The sequence below is a fragment of the Ascaphus truei genome, chromosome 1 (assembly GCF_040206685.1).
Source record: "Ascaphus truei isolate aAscTru1 chromosome 1, aAscTru1.hap1, whole genome shotgun sequence".
NCBI classification, from domain to species: Eukaryota; Metazoa; Chordata; class Amphibia; order Anura; family Ascaphidae; genus Ascaphus; species Ascaphus truei.
Window position 1 is genome coordinate 226386210 of NC_134483.1, and position 24228 is coordinate 226410437.

The window sequence follows — 24228 nt, forward strand, 5'->3', positions numbered from 1 at the left end:
CAATTCTGGTGGTTACGCAGGAATTGTACCGAAGATGGAGTCTTTAAAGAACAGACTACTATTCTTAGAGATAGATTTGTGAAAGGAAGTATGACCATGATCTAATTGATTATGCGATTTTAAGAGCAACTACAAAAGAGAGGATAGGTTGGTGCAAAAGATAAAAGAGCGGACCACTGAGTTTAATACTCCATTTGTAAATAAATTCAATAAAGATGCTAGTAAAATATCGCATATCATTAGGAAACACTAGCACCTTTTCCAGAAAGATCCTGTATTAAAAGAACATATAACAGACCATCTAAAAGTTATCTTTACAAATGCCACCAATCTGAAGAACAAGATTGTGCAAAGAGAGAAGCAGACAGAGAAGGACCCAGTTCGTGCATGGGCTTGTGGAGACTTTCCCTGTCGTTTGCTGAACCCCACGCACTATCTCAAGACTCTACCAGCTGGAACCCAGGCCACACAAGACCACCCATCTTCTAGAGGGACTCTCTGCGGAATCTGGACATATCTCCTCTTTATGCCAATATTATTTGGCTGCTTGTGAGTTTTTAATCTCTATTTTATTTTATGTTAATAAACGTTATTACACTATTTTTTCCCTTCTCTTCCCTATTTTGAGGAATCATCAATTCCCTTCCTCTCCCTCCCTCCCTCCCCCCAACCATACCAGAGGATCAGCCATCTGATCAAGATCAGACACCTAATGTGAGTGTGTTTCATTTCCCATTATTTATTTATCCCTTTAAAGAGATCTAAGGCACCCATATGTGTTGAATTTTTGCTCATTGTGGTCCCCCATCTTTTTAACGTTCACATATGTCCTGGAGCTACAAGCAGAACGATGCGCCTGAGGATCCCCCCCCTTTCCCAATCTGAAGAACAAGCTCGCACCCAGCACTTTTACAAAAAGAAGTATCTGAGACACTGCCACACTGGATACCTAAGCCAATTGTTTTTTTCGGTTGCCACTGGTGCAAAGCATGCACACATGCCTCGAAAGAAAGGATTAAATTACGTTCTCACATGACTGGGGAAGATTTTGAAATGAAAGATTTTATTAACTGCAGGACTCCCTATGTGGTCTATTTGCTGGATCCCTTTTATCGACTCCTATTGGTTACTACATTAATCGCCAAGGGGTCAAAATATACATAATTTGACAATTGCAATTATTTGTTATCTGTTGTACACTGAAACCTGTGTGTTTTTTTATCAGATATTGCTATTTTAGGGGATTCTGCAATAGAGACAGGTATTCTATCTGGGACTTTTATCCTAAAGAGGAGTTAACAGATGATGGGTTAATAATAAACATATGTGATTGACAATTCCTGCACAGTATGGTAGAGAGTTTAGGTCAGTGAGTCTATTACACTAGAATAACTACACTGGCGACACACTTTATTCGAGCTCGGCTAGTCCCACGAATTCGGGTATACTCGGGTGTATTGAGGTTTGTGACTGTTTTCTGCTCGAGTGCATTGCGTTATTTTCCAGGCAGGGATTGAAGCATTTTATTCCCGCTGGCTGCAATACTGCACAGTATATATATATATACTGCATTACAATTCATGAATTTATGCCATCTGGTAGACACGCGAAGCATTGCAGCCTATTAAATCCTAATCATTATCATTTAACAGATCAGCCGCCCGTCAGCCAGGCATGAACCCAGGCTGGGAAGGCAAATGCAACGGGGCTTGTCAGAGGTGAGGAGTGGCGCATTCCAGGTATCTGCCAGGTACATACTGGGTATTTGCTCGAAAAAAGTGTGTCGCAGCAGTATATGATGAAAATGAACCACTGAATGAATTTATCCTTCGTACTGTTACACTTAGCAGCCATTGCTTTTCTATAATGTAAATATTTCAAGAGATGAGTAAGGGTGTTCTGTTACGTTGTTGTATTTTAAAACTGCAGCTACATATGTCATGTTTTAGTACCATGCACTGCATGCTATTTTCTGTTCATACATTTCCATATGGAACTTAGATTGCATTTTTAGAATGATGAGCTAAACTTACTAACAGAGGGTATAGATTTCTGTGTTGAGATATCAATCTACCAAGGAGGCAATACATTCTATGTGTGAAAAATACAGAGACAGGACTCTTTTCGAATAATCAGAAGGAAGATTACTCAACTATCATCAGCTGGGAAACCCTTCAGATATTAGTGGAAGGGTATTTAAACCTTCAGATGGACACTGCGCAGATTCAACGAGCCTGAGGAAGCTGACTACTTTTTGGACCTCGGCATCCGCCGTAGCTGTCCGTTTTGTTTACGTTCCAGCAGTGTTCCAAGCTGTATACCGAACGCAGTGACGAGGACGTGCTTGGGCTGTAGTAAATGCGGACTCTGCTGTGATTGCTGGGAAGTTTTAACATGTTAGTTTGTATGTTTATTGCATAATAAATGTTTGTGTTTTTATCTAAATACACTCTCTGTGCTTGTTGATTGATCACCAGGGATTCTCCTGCGACGAGGTGAACTGAGACTCTGCATATGCACCATTTAAGCACCGTTTGCTTACACATGGCCGTGTAAGAAGTTTTTATATATCCAGTACTTACACTTGTCACCATCTCAACCTTGATATTTATCACTGAGTTAATGCATTGATTGTGGCCATTCTAACACTGGTGCAATTCTAAGAATTACAATTGTTTGGTTATAACTATAGCCAATCCACTGTTGACAGTTGATTCTATTTTAATACACCTGCGCTGCCTTTATATTGCTCTTCATCTCTTGCATCTACATGGGGGTCTTGGAAGATCCCTGGGGTTTAGCAGATGACATTGGACTCTGACGTAGTGCACCAATATATGGGTGCATGTAGGAGTCCTCTATTACTGTAGTATCACAATTGTTTATTTTACATTTATCAGTACACAGAGAGAGAGCACCTTAGTTTTTTCAATCTTCACCAGAATACATAAAACCCAGCTAACTTCTGGAACGTTATCAACAATATATTCCAGCCTTCAAGCCATCAACAACCAAGTAATATCACTAAGGAGGATATTACTATGACAAATCCCACTGACATTGCAAATACATTCAACTTACTAACAGAGGGTATAGATTTCTGTGTTGAGATATCAAACTACCAAGGAGGCAATACATTCTATGTGTGAAAAATACAGAGACAGGACTCTTTTCGAATAATCAGAAGGAATATTACTCAACTATCATCAGCTGGGAAACCCTTCAGATATTAGTAGAAGGGTATTTAAACCTTCAGATGGACACTGCGCAGATTCAACGAGCCTGAGGAAGCTGACTACTTTTTGGACCTCGGCAGCCGCCGTAGCTGTCCGTTTTGTTTACGTTCCAGCAGTGTTCCAAGCTGTATACCGAACGCAGTGACAAGGACGTGCTTGGGCTGTAGTAAATGCGGACTCTGCTGTGATTGCTGGGAAGTTTTAACATGTTAGTTTGTATGTTTATTGCATAATAAATGTTTGTGTTTTTATCTAAATACACTCTCTGTGCTTGTTGATTGATCACCAGGGATTCTCCTGCGACGAGGTGAACTGAGACTCTGCATATGCACCATTTAAGCACCGTTTGCTTACACATGGCCGTGTAAGAAGTTTTTATATATCCAGTACTTACACTTGTCACCATCTCAACCTTGATATTTATCACTGAGTTAATGCATTGATTGTGGCCATTCTAACACTGGTGCATTTCACAGAATTACAATTGTTTGGTTATAACTATAGCCAATCCACTGTTGACAGTTGATTCTATTTTAATACACCTGCGCTGCCTTTATATTGCTCTTCATCTCTTGCATCTACATGGGGGTCTTGGAAGATCCTTGGGGTTTAGCAGATGACATTGGACTCTGATGTAGTGCACCAATATATGGGTGCATGTAGGAGTCCTCTATTACTGTAGTATCACAATTGTTTATTTTACATTTATCAGTACACAGAGAGAGAGCACCTTAGTTTTTTCAATCTTCACCAGAATACATCAAACCCAGCTAACTTCTGGAACGTTATCAACAATATATTCCAGCCTTCAAGCCATCAACAACCAAGTAATATCACTAAGGAGGATATTACTATAACAAATCCCACTGACATTGCAAATACATTCAATGATTACTGTGTAGGGTGTGCTACTAATGTATTAGCGAAACACAACCCAAACCACAAACATGAACCTCATTCTGAGAGTACCCCTATTGCCCCACCCTCTCCTAACAGTGATCACAATTTCCAGTTTCCAAAGAGGAGATTACACAGGCACTCCTCAAATTAAAACTAAGCAGTCAATGTGGACCTGATTTACTGCAATCTAAGTTCCTAAGACTTGGTGCCCCAGCCATTGCCAAACCAATTGCTTCCGTAGTCAACTCTATTCTGTCTGCAGGCCATATCCCTAAGACTTGGAAAACTGCCAGAGTTGTCCCAATCTACAAAAGTGGGGACAAAAACACTGTCTTAAACTACAGGATAATCCCTCTTCTCCCAATACTATCCAAAGTCATGGGAAAATGTGTTCACTCCCAATTAAGCGATTACTATACCAAGACAAATTTCCTCAGCCAATTCCAATCTGGATTTCGCCCCAAACACTCCACTGTAACTACCCTGCTAAAAGTTTGCAATGAAATCCAGTGTGGAATGGTACTGGGATAACTCACTGGTGCAATATTCCAAGAATTTGCAAAGGCTTTTGATTCAGTTGATCATGTTATCTATCTCAGGCTCTAACTCCAACCCCTTGGATATCATCCGTGGTGTCCCACAAGGCTCTGTTCTGGGGCTCCTACTCTTCTCAGTGTTCATCAATGATCTTCCTACAGCTTGTAAGGGAGCTTCAATACACATGTATGCAGATGACACAATCTTATATGCACTTAGCCCTAGCCTCTCCAACCTTGAACACATAATTCAATCTGACTTTTTGAGACTTGAAAATTGGATTTTCCAAAACCAACTGTTTTTAAACAGTGACAAGACTAACAATGGTATTTGGGACCAAGGCTAAATTTGTAAACGCTTCCAATGACGGAGCTCCAGATCAGAACCAATGCTAATACCACCCTACCTCCTGTTACTAGTTTTAAATACTTGGGCATATGGTTTGACTACCATTTAATATTTTGGATACAAATTGATACCCTGACATCCAAAACCTATGCCAAACTAGGTGTACTTTACAGGAACAAATCCTCCCTAAGTCTGCTGGTCAGAAAGCGTATCGCACAGCAGATGTTAATGCCAATTATCGACTATGGGGACATAGTATATGGCTTTGGCACCCCAACTCCACCTTAGCAAACTTGATACCCTCTACAATTCGATATGCCATTTTGTTCTCCAATGCAACTACAACACACATCTCTGCGAAATGCTCAAAGAACTAGATTGGTCATCATTTGAGTCTAGGCGCAAAGTTGATCTTTCCTTTCTTGCCTTCAAATACTTTCTGGGCAAGCTACCCATCTATCTGACCAAGCTCCTCACCCCTACTAGATGCAGCACTTATCATCTGAGATCTGACTACAAAAGACTGTTCATGGTCCCAAGGTTTAACAAAGTATCCGGCCGCTCCTCCTTCTCTTACCGTGCACCCCAAAACTGGAACAATCTACCGGAGACGCTCACAGCCACCTCCAGTCTAAGTTCTTTCAAAACTAAAGCTGTCTCACATTTTAATCTGGTCTGTAACTATTACATACGCCTATAATATATAATATCTCTAACTGCATGCATTGTCTTGTATATAATGTATACCCTGTTCACTTATGTAACAATGTATTTATAACCATGTATTATTTGTCATCTTAACTCTATGCCCTGGACATACTTGAAAACGAGAGGTAACTCTCAATGTATTACTTCCTGGTAAAACATTTTATAAATAAATAAATATGTCACGGTGGCCATTGTACTATTTTGATAAGCAGTCACATGCATTGAACATAGGTTCACCAACTTGCACATTTCATTGCACCTCATGAAAATAACTGCCAGGAGGTCATGCTAAAAAATCTTTCTCGCTGAGTGAGAGGTTGATGTAGCCGGTGCATGGAATGGCAGAGACCGCAGCCCAAACATGGAGGTTGACCTAAGACCCTCCTTCCTCTGCTTGTTTGGATTCCTGGCTGGGTCGCTTTTCAAGTCCACTTTCCTGCACTGGAGATGGGTTCCGACTTTGCTTATTGCTGTCATGGCTGCTGTGACTGCCAGCACTCCCTAGGCGTGTAGAGGCTACCACAGCTTTAACAGCCGCCTGCAGAAACAAGGGGTTATTTAGTAATTTCTCTTCAAAACAGTCATGGGAATTTTGGAACCTGATGACTGTATAGGGTTCTGTTCATAGTATTACCAAGCATGCATAATTACTGTAATAGTAAGGGTTAACTTAACCTCCATAAAAGGAAGAGAGATTGTGAAAAGCACAAGGTGTGTGCATGGGGAATTTGAGGGCCCCATATAACTTTAAAGAGCACTACAGTGTATGTAGCCCCAGTAAATCGTCTACACTAAACAAAGCTACATTATGTAGGAGCATCTTGGACGCATTAAGAAAACAGCCTGTAAGAATAATTGGAAACAGGAGCATTTAAAGTGGATCAGGTTAAAAGGTAATGCTGTAACTATATGTATTTTTTCAGATGTTCTGTTGTGTAAATACCTTAAGCTTGCGCCGAGCATTGAACTCTTGAAGTTTCTTTTGAGCATTGTCCATGTGAGCAAAGTTTGCAGCTTTTCCTGCGACCCATGGGTGTTGTAACGCTTGGTGAGTGGTAAGACGTTTCTTAGGATCAAACACAATTAACTTTTTGACCTAAGGAAAAAGAATTACAAAATGTAAACATAAAAAATCAAACAGAAATGATAGGATTACCATACCGCTCAAATCTACTCATGGTGTACTATTCCAACAGAAAGATGTAGGCTACATTATTGCACATACTACCATGATGATCTGCTTCGCATCTGGTGCATTATCTAACGTGAGATTTCACGTGGTGTAATTGAAACAACATTTTAAACATTTGAAATGTGCTTCAGAAGTGAGCATCTGCTGCGCACAGTTCTGAACATGTGGAAACCTTTCCCCACATCTCCGGGATTCGCAATGCACCGAAGCGGGTTATTTCACATCAATCCTGCATTAAATGTCATTGACATAAATAGCCGTTAACATCAGATCGTTGGAAATACCCAGCATCAGCACTTCGTGAATCTTCCCCTTAGAGGTAATGTTGAATTTTCGAGGCTTATTTCCCCTTTCCATCTCATCTCTGAGTGTCTGCGCCTGCTTATCAATGTGAAAAAATGTGCATGTGCAAATACATTCAGAAACAGGCATATGTTCCTATTTGGACAACAATGACATCCCTGAATAGATATCCTCGTCTACAGCATTTCCACCTTTATTTCAAATAACCCTCCTTCTTCCCTTATAAGGTCTCTCTATTTTATGTATTTTGCCTTAAAATTGAGAATGGAGTTTCTGGCCCGCTTACCTTCTACCTCAAAATCGGCTTCCCTTATCATATAGCTTCACCCCTGGTCCTCTCATTCTACTCAAACATTTCTCTTTCATTTTCCACAACAGTCATCTGTGTGGCCACAAAAGGGTCCCTAACTCAACAATCATCTCTGTTTAGGACTTTTTTGAGGTTGGTAAATGGTTTCACACAAAAAGATGTTGTAAGTAAGATTCCATCATGGTGGATGAGGGACCTTAGGGCAATCCTCATGCCGCCCATCTGTTCAAATGTATGTGCACTAGTACAATTTAAGGAGTCCATGAATTACCCCTTGTCATGTGCAGAGTGGAGAACTTCTCTGATGACATTCTGTTTAGAAAATGTTATCATGGAAAAGTGAAAATAACCAGTGGTATCAAAAACCCCTTTAACAAGGAAAATCCATATTGCTGCATGGATGTCCTCATATGTTTACACCCACGAGTGTGAAGTACTTCTAGGTTAATTATCTACCAAGTAATAAAATAACTAATGCATAAAGCAATACAGCATGTGAGATGTTGTAAATATATGTAGCCATGCATAATAATGACTGCATACATCTTCCCTGTTGGCAGTAAGTCCTGGTAAATACAGGCCTGCCAACAGTAGTTATGGAGGTTTTCCCTCACACCCTTGTGTGGTGCCCTGTGTAAGGAAGGGAGTGGCTGTATGCTCTGAGTCCCTGGATAGTGACCTCAGAGATGCGCCTGCCCCCTGGAGTATAAAGGGCACAACACTGACAGTTAGTGTTGTGGTTGGTGAAGAAATAGTAACACGAAGGTACCGGGAGGAAGTAACACTTTTGTGACCCTAGTGCAGTAACTAGCGGCAGCAGAGTGATAGATTAAGTTTGTCTACGCCACACTGTGTCCAGGGACCTGGCACAGCGGTGATCTCCCTAGGAGAAAGGGAATCCCACTTCAGTACGGGAGGGCGTACCTGGCAAAGGGACATCACGGAGAGATGTGCGGCTAGAGCCGGCAGCTGCATGGGGCAGTCTGCTACATCCCTGTATGCAATAAAGATGTCCTTGAGAAAAAGAACCCCACTGTGTGAGTGTGAGATTACTCAACAGTGGATGGCACCAAGAAGGAGTTCCTCACCAGGACCATCTCCCTGCGGAAGCACAGATCCTGATGAGGTGGAGGCGCTGCACATGAAGTAAGTTGGACTCGCACCCACTACCTCAGCTACCTGTCCTGATGACATCCCCTAATAACACCAAGCGGGAGACTCAAGAGTCCTGTTACTTGCAGGTGCACCACCACACACGCCTTGTAATGGGGGACTGGTTAGACTACACGGGCCAATATGAGATTGGGTGGGTCAGGCCAGAGGGAACACCCGTTACAATTGGAGGCGCTGCTGAGATACCTGTCAACAGGACAGGCTTTTGCTAGGCACACATTAGGAAAGAGAGAAGTGTCTGCTGCCACTTTGTGCTGCGTGGGACGGAGCCAGGGGTAGTCAGGGAGATGCTGGAGATGCATGCCGCAAAGACGCTTTGGGATCCGTTAGGGGTTAGTGAGTCTGGAGCCGGGGGCTATTGCTGTTCTAGTCGCCTTGAGGTAGCGCTAGCGGGGGACGCCTGAAGGGGTAAACTGGTAACTGAGAGCAGGAATTCTGGAAGGGTCCGCACTAGGCTAGCCAAAAGTAGGTCGACGCCCAAAGTACTGCATGGAAGAGCCAGAGTATTCTAGTCTCCATTCCAGATCACTTACCAAGGAGCACAGACTGGAGGAACGTGTTACAGTAGACACAGGAAGAGTGAGCCTAGCCTGAGGTAGTGCAAACACGAGTCAGATCTACGTTAGGTACACAAGGTGGTGCACAAGGCATGTTTATTGTACAGATGTGGTAGCTGCCCCGCAGAGCGGAGCTCCACGTACAGAGAATCGGTGTTCAACGATCACGAGAGACCTGTCGGAATGGAGGATCTGTACGGAACAGAAGGTCCAGGATGGCAGGGTGAGCGAACCGTCAGAATGGAGGATCTGTACAGAACAGAAGGTCCAGGATGGCGGAGAGAGAGAGAACCACGAGAATGGAGGATCTGCATAGAGCAGAAGGTCCAGGATTGCGGTCAGACGAAGAACAAGCTACAGAAGAGACTTTTGTGAGTTTGTTGTGGAATGGCGTGAAAGCTGTGGCTGCGCCGTGTTTGTCGTGTTTTTGTTCTCGGGATGATACCCCTGAGAATAATGAGCAGGACAGTGTGCTTAGATGGGAGGAACGAAATGGACTTTGTTATACCCCAATTAACAAACAGCCAGACGCTGCCTTCAGTGAAAGAAAGGACAATACTAATCAAAATGGCGGTTCCCGCTTCCCCGGGACGCCGCGTGGGCATGCTGCAAAAAGTCTTGCAACTTTGCAGTTTGCTAATTGTTGGCCAGGATTGGCGCCAACGAGAAAACTCCACCCCGCTGAGGAGTTTGGCGCGAAAGCTGGAGCCGCGCCCTCATGGACTATGACTCACTCCGCACCTGTGCTGGGTCAGCCTACAAATCTACGAGCCATCCCCCTAGTTTCAACCAGGGGGAGTGGTTTGCGGTTACACCGGATGTCGACAGAGAAAATGGGAGGAAGGGTTGCTACATCAGCCCATGCCTTTCAGTTGCGAAGAGCCATTGATCAGTATAGACCTCTGAGACGAGTGCCTCCGCTGGTAAAGATGGCTGAAGCTGCTGACAAAGTGGACCAAGGTCCTGTGATTTCCACTCACCCTTATTCGGCTCCAGGAGGCTTCCTGATAATCCGTGTGGAGGGTGTGGAGACTGTGGCGTGTCTTTGCCTGCAGTGCAGACTGCCGGGCGGAGCCGTGGGCAGCGAGGCCCGATGCCCCCACTGCGGACTGCAGTACATGTGGCCAATGACCACATTCGTACCAGTGCAGGCGGTGGGAGTGGCCGGGAATGTCCCGATTCCAAGAGAAGAACAGCCGGGAGCTCTCTGGAACAAGAGTGCCAGTCCCGCAGAGTCGGAGCCATCATTAGTGCTTCCGATAGAGAAATCCAGTCATCGGAGAGGTGATCACCGAGGAGCCCATCGCCGGTCTCCTACCGGGATGCCTCGGCCGAATTGCAAACTGGAATCCTCGGATGAGGAGTGTGCAAGGCTGGCGAGTAAGACAGTCATCAGGCGTGATTGTCATACCATTGGTACGCCATGGAGAGACGAACTTCCTCGTGGTGTGGAGACGTGGAGTCGAGAGTCTCCCGTACCGCGACCTCCCGATCGCCGGAGTCCCACTGCCGTGGTGACTAGTGGATCGGAGGCGGGTCGATCAACCCCGACCCTGCGAGGTGCTAAGACACAGTGCCTGTTGCAGAACCGAGGGGAGGAAGAGCCGGAGGAGCGAGTCCAGAGCCAGACTGGATCGCGTAGCAGACGGGCGTTGCCGGATGTCATGGTGGAGGAAGAGATCTCGATTGGGGATCCATCCCAAGATGGCGTCGCAGCACGTGCGTGTGCGGAAGTGGTGCAGGCGGACCAGGGAGGCCCCGAGTGGGAGATGGTGCCGCCTCTGAGGTCAAGCAGCGAGAAACGATCCCCTACTACCAGGGGGAACGAACGTTTGAACTGCAACCCCAGAAGCTCCGCTGTTGAGAACAAAGATGGACTTTGCGGCGACGTCAAGACAGGTATCGCTGGAGAGCAGGTCGAAACCCTGTCAGTACCTACTGTTCGGTCCCGTCCCCAAACCCCATCCACACCCAAGGTTAGCCCCAAGGCCCTAGTTAAAGCCCCTGTACCCGTCACTATTTTATTTGGGTCCAGTTCCAGCTTAGGGTTGTCCGGGGAGTCACGGGGTCCTTCCGATGATCGGACTGGAAGCCTGGACTTGGGTACGTCGGATGATGGGTCGGAGGGAGGAGGGAGTATGTCTAGGCAAGTGTCTGTATCTAGCGATTGTCCTAGTGGGCTTAGTATCACAGTACGAAATACCTCTCAGTATAAAAGAGTTAATGAGAGATCTGAGTGTACATCCGGGGTGTCTTCTGGTGGGCCTGATGAGGAGTCCATAGAAGAGAGTACAGATCCTAGCTCCGAGGAACGGAAGGAGACTAGGTGGTGGGCCCCATTGTACGAGGGGTATGTATCATGGTTCGACCGCACCCGCTTTATTTTAGAGAGGGAGGGGGTGGTTGATCACTGGTGGGCTGCCGGTGATTTTGACGACGAGTCATACCTTCGGGCCCTAAGGGTAAGGTGGGATCGAATCCAGGCAGGACTTGTTATACCTAAGGGGTCCGCAGGGTTGGATGATCCGGTAGAAACGGATGAGCCCCTGTCATGGGTGTTGCCCGGAGCGGCTGGGCAAGGTGGCTTGACCAGGTCGTGTCGAGCTGAACGGGCTATTGCGGCGAAGTATAGGAAGTCCCATGGGCTTGATTACCCTTACGTCCCTGAACCTCTAATGAGAGAGATAGAGGAGAATAGGGAGAGATGGCTCAAATATGATATCCAATATTATATCATAGAGAAAGGGGGAGCCATTAAGGGGATACAGGCCGAGCAGAGGGTAGCTCAACTTATGCGGGTCTGGAAGATAGGGCGCAGTGTGTATATGCACAAAGTGGTATACTGCAATGAGCGAGGAGTACCCAGAGAATACAGCGTGACTGTACATGATGCCGCGGGGCGAGAGGTGAAGAAGCCAGATCCTCGGCATTATTATTATTGAGTAGCCAATAGAGTGGTCTGTTGTTTTCTTTAACGCTCCCTGCTGGTCAGTGAGTGTACTGGGCTTACATTATTATGTCCATGCAATGATGTTTGCTATGTTATTTGTGTGTTCTTTTGCAGTGTTTCCTGGCGCAAGGTACACCAAATTTAGGTCCCAGCCGGGACGGTGGGTATTAACCAGGGGGAGTATGTAGCCATGCATAATAATGACTGCATACATCTTCCCTGTTGGCAGTAAGTCCTGGTAAATACAGGCCTGCCAACAGTAGTTATGGAGGTTTTCCCTCACACCCTTGTGTGGTGCCCTGTGTAAGGAAGGGAGTGGCTGTATGCTCTGAGTCCCTGGATAGTGACCTCAGAGATGCGCCTGCCCCCTGGAGTATAAAGGGCACAACACTGACAGTTAGTGTTGTGGTTGGTGAAGAAATAGTAACACGAAGGTACCGGGAGGAAGTAACACTTTTGTGACCCTAGTGCAGTAACTAGCGGCAGCAGAGTGATAGATTAAGTTTGTCTACGCCACACTGTGTCCAGGGACCTGGCACAGCGGTGATCTCCCTAGGAGAAAGGGAATCCCACTTCAGTACGGGAGGGCGTACCTGGCAAAGGGACATCACGGAGAGATGTGCGGCTAGAGCCGGCAGCTGCATGGGGCAGTCTGCTACATCCCTGTATGCAATAAAGATGTCCTTGAGAAAAAGAACCCCACTGTGTGAGTGTGAGATTACTCAACAGTGGATGGCACCAAGAAGGAGTTCCTCACCAGGACCATCTCCCTGCGGAAGCACAGATCCTGATGAGGTGGAGGCGCTGCACATGAAGTAAGTTGGACTCGCACCCACTACCTCAGCTACCTGTCCTGATGACATCCCCTAATAACACCAAGCGGGAGACTCAAGAGTCCTGTTACTTGCAGGTGCACCACCACACACGCCTTGTAATGGGGGACTGGTTAGACTACACGGGCCAATATGAGATTGGGTGGGTCAGGCCAGAGGGAACACCCGTTACATATATATCAAAAGTTATGGCCTACTGCAAGCGTGTCTTTATGAATAAGACTTGGACCCTATTATTGTAAGTTTGCATCCGTAAACCTTGGCAATGGGATCCTAATTTAATAAATAAGTAGCAGTGGATCGACTCAGGAATCTCTTGGTAACAGATAAAAAAAAGATTTCTCCAGATAAAACCTTGATAAAACACTACCACTGAGCTTACATTATTTTGATTAAATGCAACAGCGTAAAATTGAGAAGCAGTCACAGAAATCCTGTGTTTTGTTATATTGCACTGTATGTGCTACACAAAGCAGAGATAAAATAAATCAACAGAGTTGTACAGTACAGTACATTGTTAGCTTACTTACCAAATCTTTGGCATTTAGAGATACATCATCCCACCAGGGGGAGACAAAGTCATAGTCACAGTTGAGAATTCTCTTAAACATGTACTGGTCCCCACGCTCATCATAGAAAGGCTCAAAACCACAAAGTCTGCATGGAGATAGATCAATAAAACTAATTAACAACAAAATATTAATGTTTGTTGTGGAATTTGTTGTGTATAGCAGTCTAAAGTCGAAAACAGAGGAGATGTTGCACAAAATCAGATTTATGAAAAACAAAATAAGTTGTGATCTCTCATGACGTCAGTGCAGTTTGTACAGTAGTTGTAGTATCTGGTTGCATAAACATACTGTAGGCATATGCTATATAAAAATAGGAACATGATAAAATGCCCTGGGTCAAATCCTTCATGTAATGTAAATAATGAAGCAGCAACCTCTGGCCGCCCCCAAAAATCCTTTTTATTATTTTTTAACTTGGTAGAATACCAAGGGTCCCCTACAGAGCTGATATACGGTCCTCTGACCTCTAGGGACCTCCCAAGTTTTTTCACCAATGGAAAGTTATGACACCATCTCCCAAAGACTTTGCAATTTTCTATTGGCCCCTGGAGCTAGGCTGACCTAGGAGGCCATTTTGTGTCCACATGCAAGTATATTTGGTCTGTGGAAAAGCAAAATTATATTTCAGGAACCAAGTGACGCTGGAGGTTGTGGGATTGCAGATTGTCTCTGGGGAACTCCTTAGTTCAGGTAAGAAAAAAAAAAAAAAAGATCTATCCCTAGGGTTGCCAAGCATCCCATATATATCTGATTATCCCTTTTCTACGCAACCTGTCCTGGGAACTCATGCTAGGACACCTAAATGCCCTGTATTTGCAGAAGAGTTGGCGGCCGGAGGCAGAAGATGACAGGCGGTAGCGGGGGGCATCACCTGCACCACAGAGTGAAGGACAGAGCCAGTAGCAGCAGCAACCAGTTTCCACAGCGGGAAACACACAAACTTTATGAAAAATCGTATCACTCTCTTTTTCACATTAACAGTTCAAACATCAAAAATCACAATTTTCTTTTGCGTGCCTAGCCTCACGTTCAACACCAAATGGAATCCTCCTTGCCTGGCTCTAAAGGAGTCTGTCATACCTGTTAAGGGTGCTGGGTTGGTGCAGGCTGGGTGTGGATATGCAGACAGAATAAGGATGGGCGCCAGTTCATTATAATTCTTTGCCCTGTTGGAGTTGTTTATTGGAGACACTGGGCTCTATTTACTTAGCTGCACTAAGCCATAAGGCACCCTATGACAAATCCATTAGAACTTTTATTACCACATTGGCTTTGTGGGTTTCACATTTTTGGTAAGTTAACCATCTTATGTAAGACAGAAAAAATATGATGCATTTGAGACCGATTCAGAAGGGATCATATGAAAAAGATAATCTAAAGAATCTTTGAAATATGAATGAGCCAATAAAAGGTCAAAGTATTAATATAGTAAAAAGCAGGTCACTTTTGTGCACTTAAAAAACCATTAGCAGATAAGAAAACCTCAAATGACTGTACGGCATGCTGGAGTTTAAACAAAGAATAACACCGCCATATGTTTTTGTTTTATTCAGTGTTATACAATACAGTATATATTAGGTTGATGGACCCATGCAATACTGGATCGAGTTTTCACTAAGAGAAAGTAATGTGAGATGGGATAATAAATAAAGAGGAAAAGTAAAAAACGGAATTTGTAAAGGTCTAAAACTATAAAGACAATGGCAAACACATATTAAAAAAAGAAAATTAAAAGCTATAAAGAACAATTTAAAATGTAATTTTTTTCAACCTAACTCCATTATGTCAGGCAACTGGATACATTTTGGGTTAGATACTGTTGCAAGGACAACGCAACGACACGTGGGTTTGACTGAATATAGGCTTTTTATTTAGCCTAAAAAAAGATGGAACAAAACAGTGCTTATCTTCAACATATAAATGGTTAACAAAAACATAAGTCCTCGATAAGGGCGTTGCCTATTTCCCAGCAAGGGTAAGTCAGCTCCAGGATACACAAGAGCAAGAGTTCCAATACAAACAGACCTTATTGTAGGCTTTTCTCCCTCCAGAGCTCCAGCATGTGTATCCCTTGTTCAGACATGACACTAGAGCACTGAGAGCTACAGATATTTAAGACACTAACAATCCAGGAGAGCAGGCTAATCAAGTCAGCCTGTTCTCAGACTGAGCTTTAACCTGCTCAGTGATCTTTTCAACCTTTAAACATAGATCTCCTATGCATAAAAATCAGATAGGGAATCCACCCTGTCACATTCCTCCCTGGTTGTGTATGGCTGTGGCCCCACTGGGCTGAAGCCTGACATCCACCCCTTCGAGACATAAAAATCAGCGTTCGTGTTTTCCTTCCAAGGCTTTTTCTGAATCTCAAACGAGAAGGGCTGGAGGGCCATGTCCCACCTGGTTCGCCTAGCATTGGAGTCCTCCTTTGAATTTAACCACTTTAGTTGAGTGTGATCTGTCACCAGGGTAAAATGTACTCCCATAACTTGTGAAATACCGCTCACCATAGTAGTAGATAAATTGATAGAAAGTGTAATTTCAGCCGGTGCAAAGAGGATAGGGATAACAGACATAAACATATAAGGAGACAAGGGTTCTCCTAAGAAGATCCCCATTCACTGCACAACAAGGCTGAAAATAGTTAGGGTTCAGATACCCACCATAGATAAGGTAGAATAGGCTATAAAAGGTACAATTAAGTAACCGCTTCCAGCACTGTGGGAGGACAGTTACCACTAAAATGCCCGTAGGCAAAAAACAATAAATACTTTAATGTTCAACAAAATTCGGCGCAGTAACACATACTCAAAACTACCATAAAACCAATTAAAACACACATATATCGGGTGGTGAAAGGTATAGCAATGTCTATGGTTAAATCCAAAATAACAAGGTATGCATCCCCTAACCAAATCCTTATCGTTAGTATGAGACAGAAATGGGTGGATAGGGAGTGTAATTAGCATATAGCAATAATCCCTCTTGTCTCAGGGTGGGGTGCTGGTATGGGTAGAACCGATGGATTAGTGCTGTAAATCCCCTAATGATAAATAGCAATCACAGTATACACAGTAGGTAAACAGCATATGGTGCAGTGCATTGAGTGTGGTATGTAAATAAGCACATAAATAGGCACTCAATAGGCACTCGCATACCATAGTAAATCAAGTGCTGTGCATTCAGTAAGCACAATAGACCTGCACCATTCAAACCCAGCTCTTCCCGTCCCACCATCAACGATCAGGAACAGTCTCACCCGTGACTCCTCCTACACGATGTCAACGCGATGACGTCATGCCGACGTACATTTCGCGCATATGGGGCTGGCGCTTTCTCAAGGTGGGAGTGCTGGAAGCGGTTACTTAATTGTACCTTTTATAGCCTATTCTACCTTATCTATGGTGGCTATCTGAACCCTAACTATTTTCAGCCTTGTTGTGCAGTGAATGGGGATCTTCTTAGGAGAACCCTTGTCTCCTTATATGTTTATGTTTATAAAATGTACTCCCGCCAGGTAATGCCTTAAGGCCTCAATTGCCCACTTCACTGCGAGGCACTCCTTTTCAATCACGGAGTGTTTTTTTCCCCTCGGGAACAATTTTCAACTTAATAAAAGGATCGGGTGTTCTACCCCCTTAAACTGTTGTGATAGAACTGCCCCCAGTCCTATCTCTCAGGCATCGGCCTCTATGAGAAAAGGCCATTAAAATCTGGGCTTTTAGACTGTTTAGATGGGCCTGCCAGGTTTTACTGTAGATGACAATGTCGTCCAGGTAGGCTGCTGCATAAGCCCTATTAAGTCTCAGCACCTTATCCATGAGTCTCTGGAACATGACAAATTGTGACAAATTGGAATAAACCCCTTCCAGTGGTGAAGACAGTTTTGCACTTGGACTGCTATAAAGGTATTTGCCAGTATCCTTTTGTGAGGTCAAGCATGGATATATACTCCGCTGTACCAAGGGCATCAAACAATTCATCCACCCTTGGCATTGGGCATACATCAAACCTGGATACCGCATTTACCTTTTGGAGGTCCACACAAAACCTTACCTTCCCATCTGGTTTAGGGACCATGACTATTGGACTACACCATTCACTGTATGATTCCTTGATCACGCCCAGATGTAGCATTTCTTAGAGCATACTTTCACACCAGGTTCTGTCTCTGCCCTGGAAACAGCAGAAAGGGGAGAAGTTCATCCCAAGCTTTCTTTTTAGAGTCTACAAAATTCCTTAACATACTCTTTAGAGATCCACCAGTCTGTGGATGGTAGACCAATGTCCAAGCTAACGACTTCTAAAAACTTTAAGACATTCTGCATCAGTTTAGCCATAAAATTTGCCCCTTGATTCATCAACATAACCTGGTCTAAGTCTAACCCATGAGAACAGCTCCAACAACATGTTGGCTACCTACTTAGCGCTTGCTGTCCCCAGGGAGAACGCTTCATGGTAGCTTGTTGCATAGTCGACAATCACCAGAATAAACTTGTGTCCCTTCACAGAAGGTTCTCTCAAAGGGGACTGAGAATAAGGGTAGAGAAGCCAAGGGTGCTGGTTTTTGTCCCTTCTGGCTGGTTAGCTGGCATTCAGGACATGCCACATTTAATTTGGCAAGATCATTGCCTGGACAATAGAACAGGGATGAAATACGGACAACATTTTTTTCTCTACCGAGGTGACCACCCCAGGGATAGTATGGGCTATGGTGAAGATAGCTTTAACAAACACCTTAGGGACCATTATTTGTCTGGTGACCTCCCCTGTATGTGTATGCATTTTCACCCTATACAGAATATCATTCAACAATTCAAAAAGAGGGAATCACATTCAATACATTGTCATCGATTTTTACCACCTTCTCGTACTGTCTGGCAAGGATTGGTTCTTCCCTCTTACTCTGGTGAAAATCAGGGAGAGACAGTTCTGGTAAATCTCCAGATTCTGTCTCTGCCTCCTTCTGGCCATTCCCAGTCATTACTTGTGACATATATATTAGTATTGGTACCTTGAGTCTCAGATTTTTTTAACCAGTCCTGTTTGTCACAGCATCTTTGTTTCTGAGATTTCGGAACCCGTGTCTACTAGGGAATATCTCAGCAGAGAATGGGAAGAGTTTACCGGCTTTTCCTTTATCGGACAAGGAGACTCCTCCTGGGAGGGAGTCAGTAAACTGAAGAAATAGGGCCAGTCTCAGCCCAGCAAGACTAGAGCAAGGAACCAAGGAGCTATTCCTACTTCTATCCTGCCCAACTGACCCTTTACCTGTAGCAGGATGTTGGCAGTCGGGTACCATTTTATATAACTCCCTTTGCCCCATGCACCAAAAATGTTTTGTGGCAGAAGAATTTAATAAAGGCTGTAGAATGTATTATTGTGTGTTGATGTTTTGAATTGCTGTGCACTTTAAATGTTTCAACATTGTACAGTACTGTACTGTATGTGTAAATAAATGTTTTTGTACTGACTCCACCAATAAAAGAATAAGTTTGAATTGCCTCAAATTGTTTCCATTTGCTCCTTTGCCAGTGTAACAAATGTACTGTAGCGGCTTGCTGCACTGTTTTTTTAACTGGCTGGTCGCACAATTGGCGTAGGAACTACGGCGATTGGCGTGGAAACTAGGTCAATTGGCGTGGGAACTTCTGTTTTAGGGCACCTAGAAAGAAAATTTATTTGGCCCCTAGATGTTAGGAACCCCCTCACTTGACCCCAACAGGGTCTGAGCAGTAAGGGCGATGAGAAAGGGTCACGCCGGCGAGGAGGAATTGAAAGTACCCCTTAAACAGCGTACTTGCAAGACTGGATGGATAGTAGTATTATTGACTAAAGTGGAGACGGTAACACCGGGGCCAGGTTTGGGAGGGAATATAAGGAGTTCAGTCTTAGCCATGTCAAGAGATGAAGGGCCATCCAGGCTGAGATTGCTGATAGATACTCTGTATTTTTTGGCTATATGGCAGGTGTAAGGTCAGGTGAAGATAAGTATTGTTGTGTGTCATCAGCATAGAGATGGTACTGTAGCCTAATCCAAAGGAGTCAATAATCTCACCCAGCAAAAGCGTACAGTATATATAGAAAGAAGACTAGGGGTACTTGTACTGAACCTTTAGGCACACCTACAGAGAGTTCCATAGAGGCAAAACAGACACTGAAAGAGCAGTGAGAGAGTTAGGAGGAGAACCATGAGAGGGCAGTGCCATGGATGCCAAGAGTGAAGAAAAGCTGAGGATAGGTCATTAGCTACCTTGGTTAGTTCAGTTTCTGTTGCGTTAGCTGTGCAGAAGCCTGATTGTAGAGGGTCAAGTAAGTTATGGGAGTTGAGAAAAGGAAGTAAACGTTACAAAACCATTTGTTCCACAGGTTTAGGGGCACAAGGAACAGAGAGATAGGGCGATAGAAGGGGGTGCATGGTCATGGGTGTTAATCTCGAGAATAGGACAAACAATAGCATGCTTAAAAAGAGATGAAAAACAAACAGAAAAAAGAGATGAGTTAAAGATATCAGTGAGAATGGGGACCGGTTAGAATCAAGAAGTTTCAGTAGGTGGGAGGTAATAGGATTGAGGCTACATGTTGTGGCTATTGAGGAGAAGAGGAGCAGAGGCCTTTTTCCTCTGTAACTGGAGAAAAGGAGACAAAGACAGAAGGAGGATTAGGAAGGAGGGATGATGAAGGAACTTCTCTGTGGAGGGAATTTCTCTGCACATACTGTACAGTAGCTTTCACCTTGTTCATGAAATATTGAGCAACGTCTTGGTAAGTAATGGAAGGAGTGGAGCATGATGTGGCGGGAGATCGAAGAAGGATGTAAAAGACAGAGAAGAAGTTACTCTGTTGTGTTTAACACATTGCAGATTTGTAATTATAACAAGTTTAATCTTTTTTTAATTATAATACATAAAATCTTTTTTATCATTTACATCATCAATGAACAGTTTTCAAAGCCCGACTTAATTCAGTTTGTGATTCCTAACAGAATGAATAATGCTCTTTTAGTTTACGCTAAAGAGCTAAAAACATAAACCAAATATAAATACAAAGATATTATTTTCTTATACTGCATAAAGCAGAGAATAGAGGAGCTGTAAAAAAACAATACACAATTGCCACTAAACCTACAGTATGTCACGCCTTCATATTAGGTGCTTTTCCATGGGCTTACAGTGAGCATAGTTCAATAACTGCTCGTCATAATAGGAGAAATGAGAAATATTTATCCATGAAACGGACATCAACATCTCAAAGTGTCATGTTTAATAACACTATTATATAATTGTCATGCTTGTCCACAAGCTGCAAAAACATTGAAGTGATATCAAGGCAGTGATGGAGTTAACTTGATACAAAAGCACAATTTTTATTCTGTGCCTATTAGCGTCAATGTATCAAAGTACTTTCTTGTAGGTTTTTTCTGTATATTGTGATAATACCGTAATGTAGAAACCAGGGCGCTCATGGTAACAAATTCCTCAGCAGCTCCGATGCGTTAGTGAAATTATATTTCTAAATAGACTAAGGTGAACTCGAGCACTCAGATTTTCTTGATTCAAAGAGAATAGGCTTATTGATGTAAATTATTGACATTTCGGTATGCGCCATGAGGTAAGTCCCAGTGGAACCCAAACCTCACCAAGTACATTCGTACAATGTAATATAATCTTATAATATATAATGATGTTTATAATAGAAAGAGGACCCCCTAAGGGGTAGGTGTGTACCCCGCACAAACACCAAGGAGGGTTTAACAAGAAAAACCAAAAAAATGTAAAAGCGCCGTATGGGATGTTAGTGTGAATATGGGCACTGAAGCAAAAAACAAAAACAAAAAACAAAAAAATCCTGTGACATGAACCAGTCCGGTGCAAATAAGGGTTTGCTAAGAATAAATATATGTATAAATGAAATTAAGATAATCACAACCCGGTGGTGTGTGCAGCTTCTTGTAGTAGGGAACCCCCAGTCCCTAATGTGAACGTGACAACAGAAAGTCAAAAGTGAGAAGCGCAGTCAATGGGGGTTGTGATTAAACTAATGTTCTTTATTGAATAAACTTGTCCCAGGGAAATCCCTCTAGGACAACAAAGATAAAAAGTCAATACATGAATGGTAATAAAAATAGTGCAAATAGAGTGGGTATACGGTAACACTTGGTTGGTCTCCAGGGGATAGAAAACGGGAGTAGCCCGATGGATAGTCTTAATCCTGTAGATTGTGCACTGCCCGGGCAGGTATTAATGAAGAGGGGTACCCCAGGGTTGAGACAATGTTTGAATACGCTCACCCTTTTTGGTACTACAGCTCCTTGACGGTCTTGTTTTCCCTCCGGTCACGAAAACCGCTCCAGTGCACACAGCTTGAATGTGCTGCAACTCGCGATATCACGCAGCCCTCCGGGTGTCCGGGTATGATGTCACTTCCGGCTGTGACGCACAGACCCTTCCCGGTAGTCTCTGGGCTCCGTTTCTCTGCGCTCCTCCTCCTGGTGGTTACCAATGACCAAATAGACAGCCCAGCAAGTGGTAATGTCCGCTCCTCTCAAACGCACTGATGGCAAGCAAACACCCTATTGCTCCTCCTCCTACGTGTTTCACCAAAAGGCTTCGTCAGGGATAACGTCACACCATGCGCCTTCATAATTTATAGCAGAGTTAATTACAATTAATTTAATGCCCAATTAGTGGCTCATTCATCTTTGACATAAATTCAAATGAGTCCACTATTAGAACAGAATGGTGCAAACAGTATATATGGCTGGTTCATGTCACAAAACGAAACGAAAAAACACACACACAATGATTATACAAAATACTAGATATCTTTAAAGTTAATAATAAAATATTAAAAATATATATTTTGATTAGATTAATTTTAAAATTGATGTTTCACAAAGAATGATACAATAAATGAAATAAATACATTCCTACATAAATTAGTTTATGGTGGTCAATGTTAAACACTAGAATTCAGTGTTAGATGGTATTTGTTTTTATAATTAATTTATGTGCATATATTTATTTTTATTTTTATATAATAACTAAATAATTACAACACATTAAATATTCCTCAGACATTTTCAAAAAACAAATAACTTGTTAGCTAAATAGATTGATACATAGAATATATTCCTACACACGTTGATTGGACTGGATCATTCTGAAACATTTATATATATTGTTCATTATTGTTAAAGCTAAATAATTGAAGGTACATACTTAACCTACAAACATTTTCAAATAGAGTGCTAACTCACATAAATACAATTGGTCAATACAAAATATAGATAATAAAAAAGATTTTAAATGTATAAAATTCATTGATGGATAAAGAATAAAAGTGATTCAACTTTTTTACTTTTCTATTATTATCTTATTTATTATCTTTTTTAACTTTTTTAACATTTACAGGTATTGGTGACAGGCATCAACTAATGAAAAGCTAAAAGGTCCAACTCTTCATTTAGACCTACTGGACTCATCGTTTGTAGTTTAAATATCCAGTAGGTCTCTTGTTTCCTAAGTTTTAGAAGTCTGTCACCCCTCAAGGTTGTTTGACTAATGTGTTCAATGCCCACAATTGATAATCCTCCTATATCTTTATTATGAGCTAATAAAAAATGGCGAGAAACCCCATGTCCAAGGAAACCTTTTAAAATATTTCTCTTATGCTCAGTAAAATGTTCCTTTAGACTTCTCTTCGTGCGGCCTATATAATGAAGGCCGCATGGACAACTCAGTAGATAGACAACGTATGTTGTATTACAGTTGATAAACTGCTTTATTCTGAATTTTTCTCCCGTGACATTGGATGTATATTCAGTACACTTGTTTTTAATGTGTTTGCAGGTTAAACAATTTGTACGCCCACATTTATAGCAGCCACCTGGGCAAGAAGGTAACCACGTGGTTTGTTCAGTTCCTGTTGCATTCAGTTTGATTTTGTTTTGTTTTAAAATTGTAGGGGCTAAAACATTCTTAAGGTTTCGTGCTTTTCTAAAAACAATCCCTGGTCTGTTTTGTAATGTCTTACCTATAATTAGATCATTTAATATGATCCCTCAATGTTTTGTGAGGATCTTCTTAATATCATTACTGGCCCCATTGTATTTTGTAATGAATAAGAGGTCGTCTTTATCTTTATGATGATCTGTTTGATTGGGGAATTCTTTATTGTTATTTTCTTTATTATTATTTTTATTTTTATTATCTTGTATCAAGCACAATCTATTTTGTCCCTTTACTTTTAAAAGTGCTGCATCTAGTTTATCCTTACTATACCCTTTTGCTAAAAATTTCTGAAAAAGTGCTTCTGATTGTTCAATAAAATCCGAATCTTTTGAGCAATTTCTAAAAATTCTTAAAAATTGCCCATAGGGTATATTATTGATCCAAGGCTTTGAGTGATTACTTGTCCGCTCTACATAGCTATTAGCATCTACTTGTTTAAAAAATGTTTTGGTAAGAATTGTGTCCCCTTCACTGAATAAAATTAAATCTAAAAAATTGATGGTGACCGGATGATGCTCATGTGTAAATTGTAGGTTTAATTTATTTTTGTTCAAATAATTATAAAATTCTAAAAGCTCCTCTTGTGAGCCCTTCCA

At 42.6% G+C, this 24228-nt stretch overlaps 1 protein-coding gene across 2 annotated transcripts in view; it reads right to left on the minus strand.

Moving 5' to 3' along the window:
• Window positions 1–3396: 3396 nt before the first annotated feature.
• CAMK4 (calcium/calmodulin dependent protein kinase IV) overlaps window positions 3397–24228 on the minus strand; it is a 564785-nt gene continuing 543953 nt past the window's right edge. Inside the window, exons 10-12 of one of the 2 annotated variants that reach the window (XM_075601861.1) lie at window positions 13578–13704; window positions 6673–6825; window positions 3397–6267 (exon numbers count right to left, since the gene is read on the minus strand). In XM_075601861.1, coding sequence (XP_075457976.1) covers window positions 6103–6267; window positions 6673–6825; window positions 13578–13704 — 445 coding nt within the window. In that variant the 3' untranslated portion in view covers window positions 3397–6102. The remainder of the gene's footprint in view (window positions 6268–6672; window positions 6826–13577; window positions 13705–24228) is intronic. The other variant, XM_075601870.1, reaches the window with a different exon arrangement.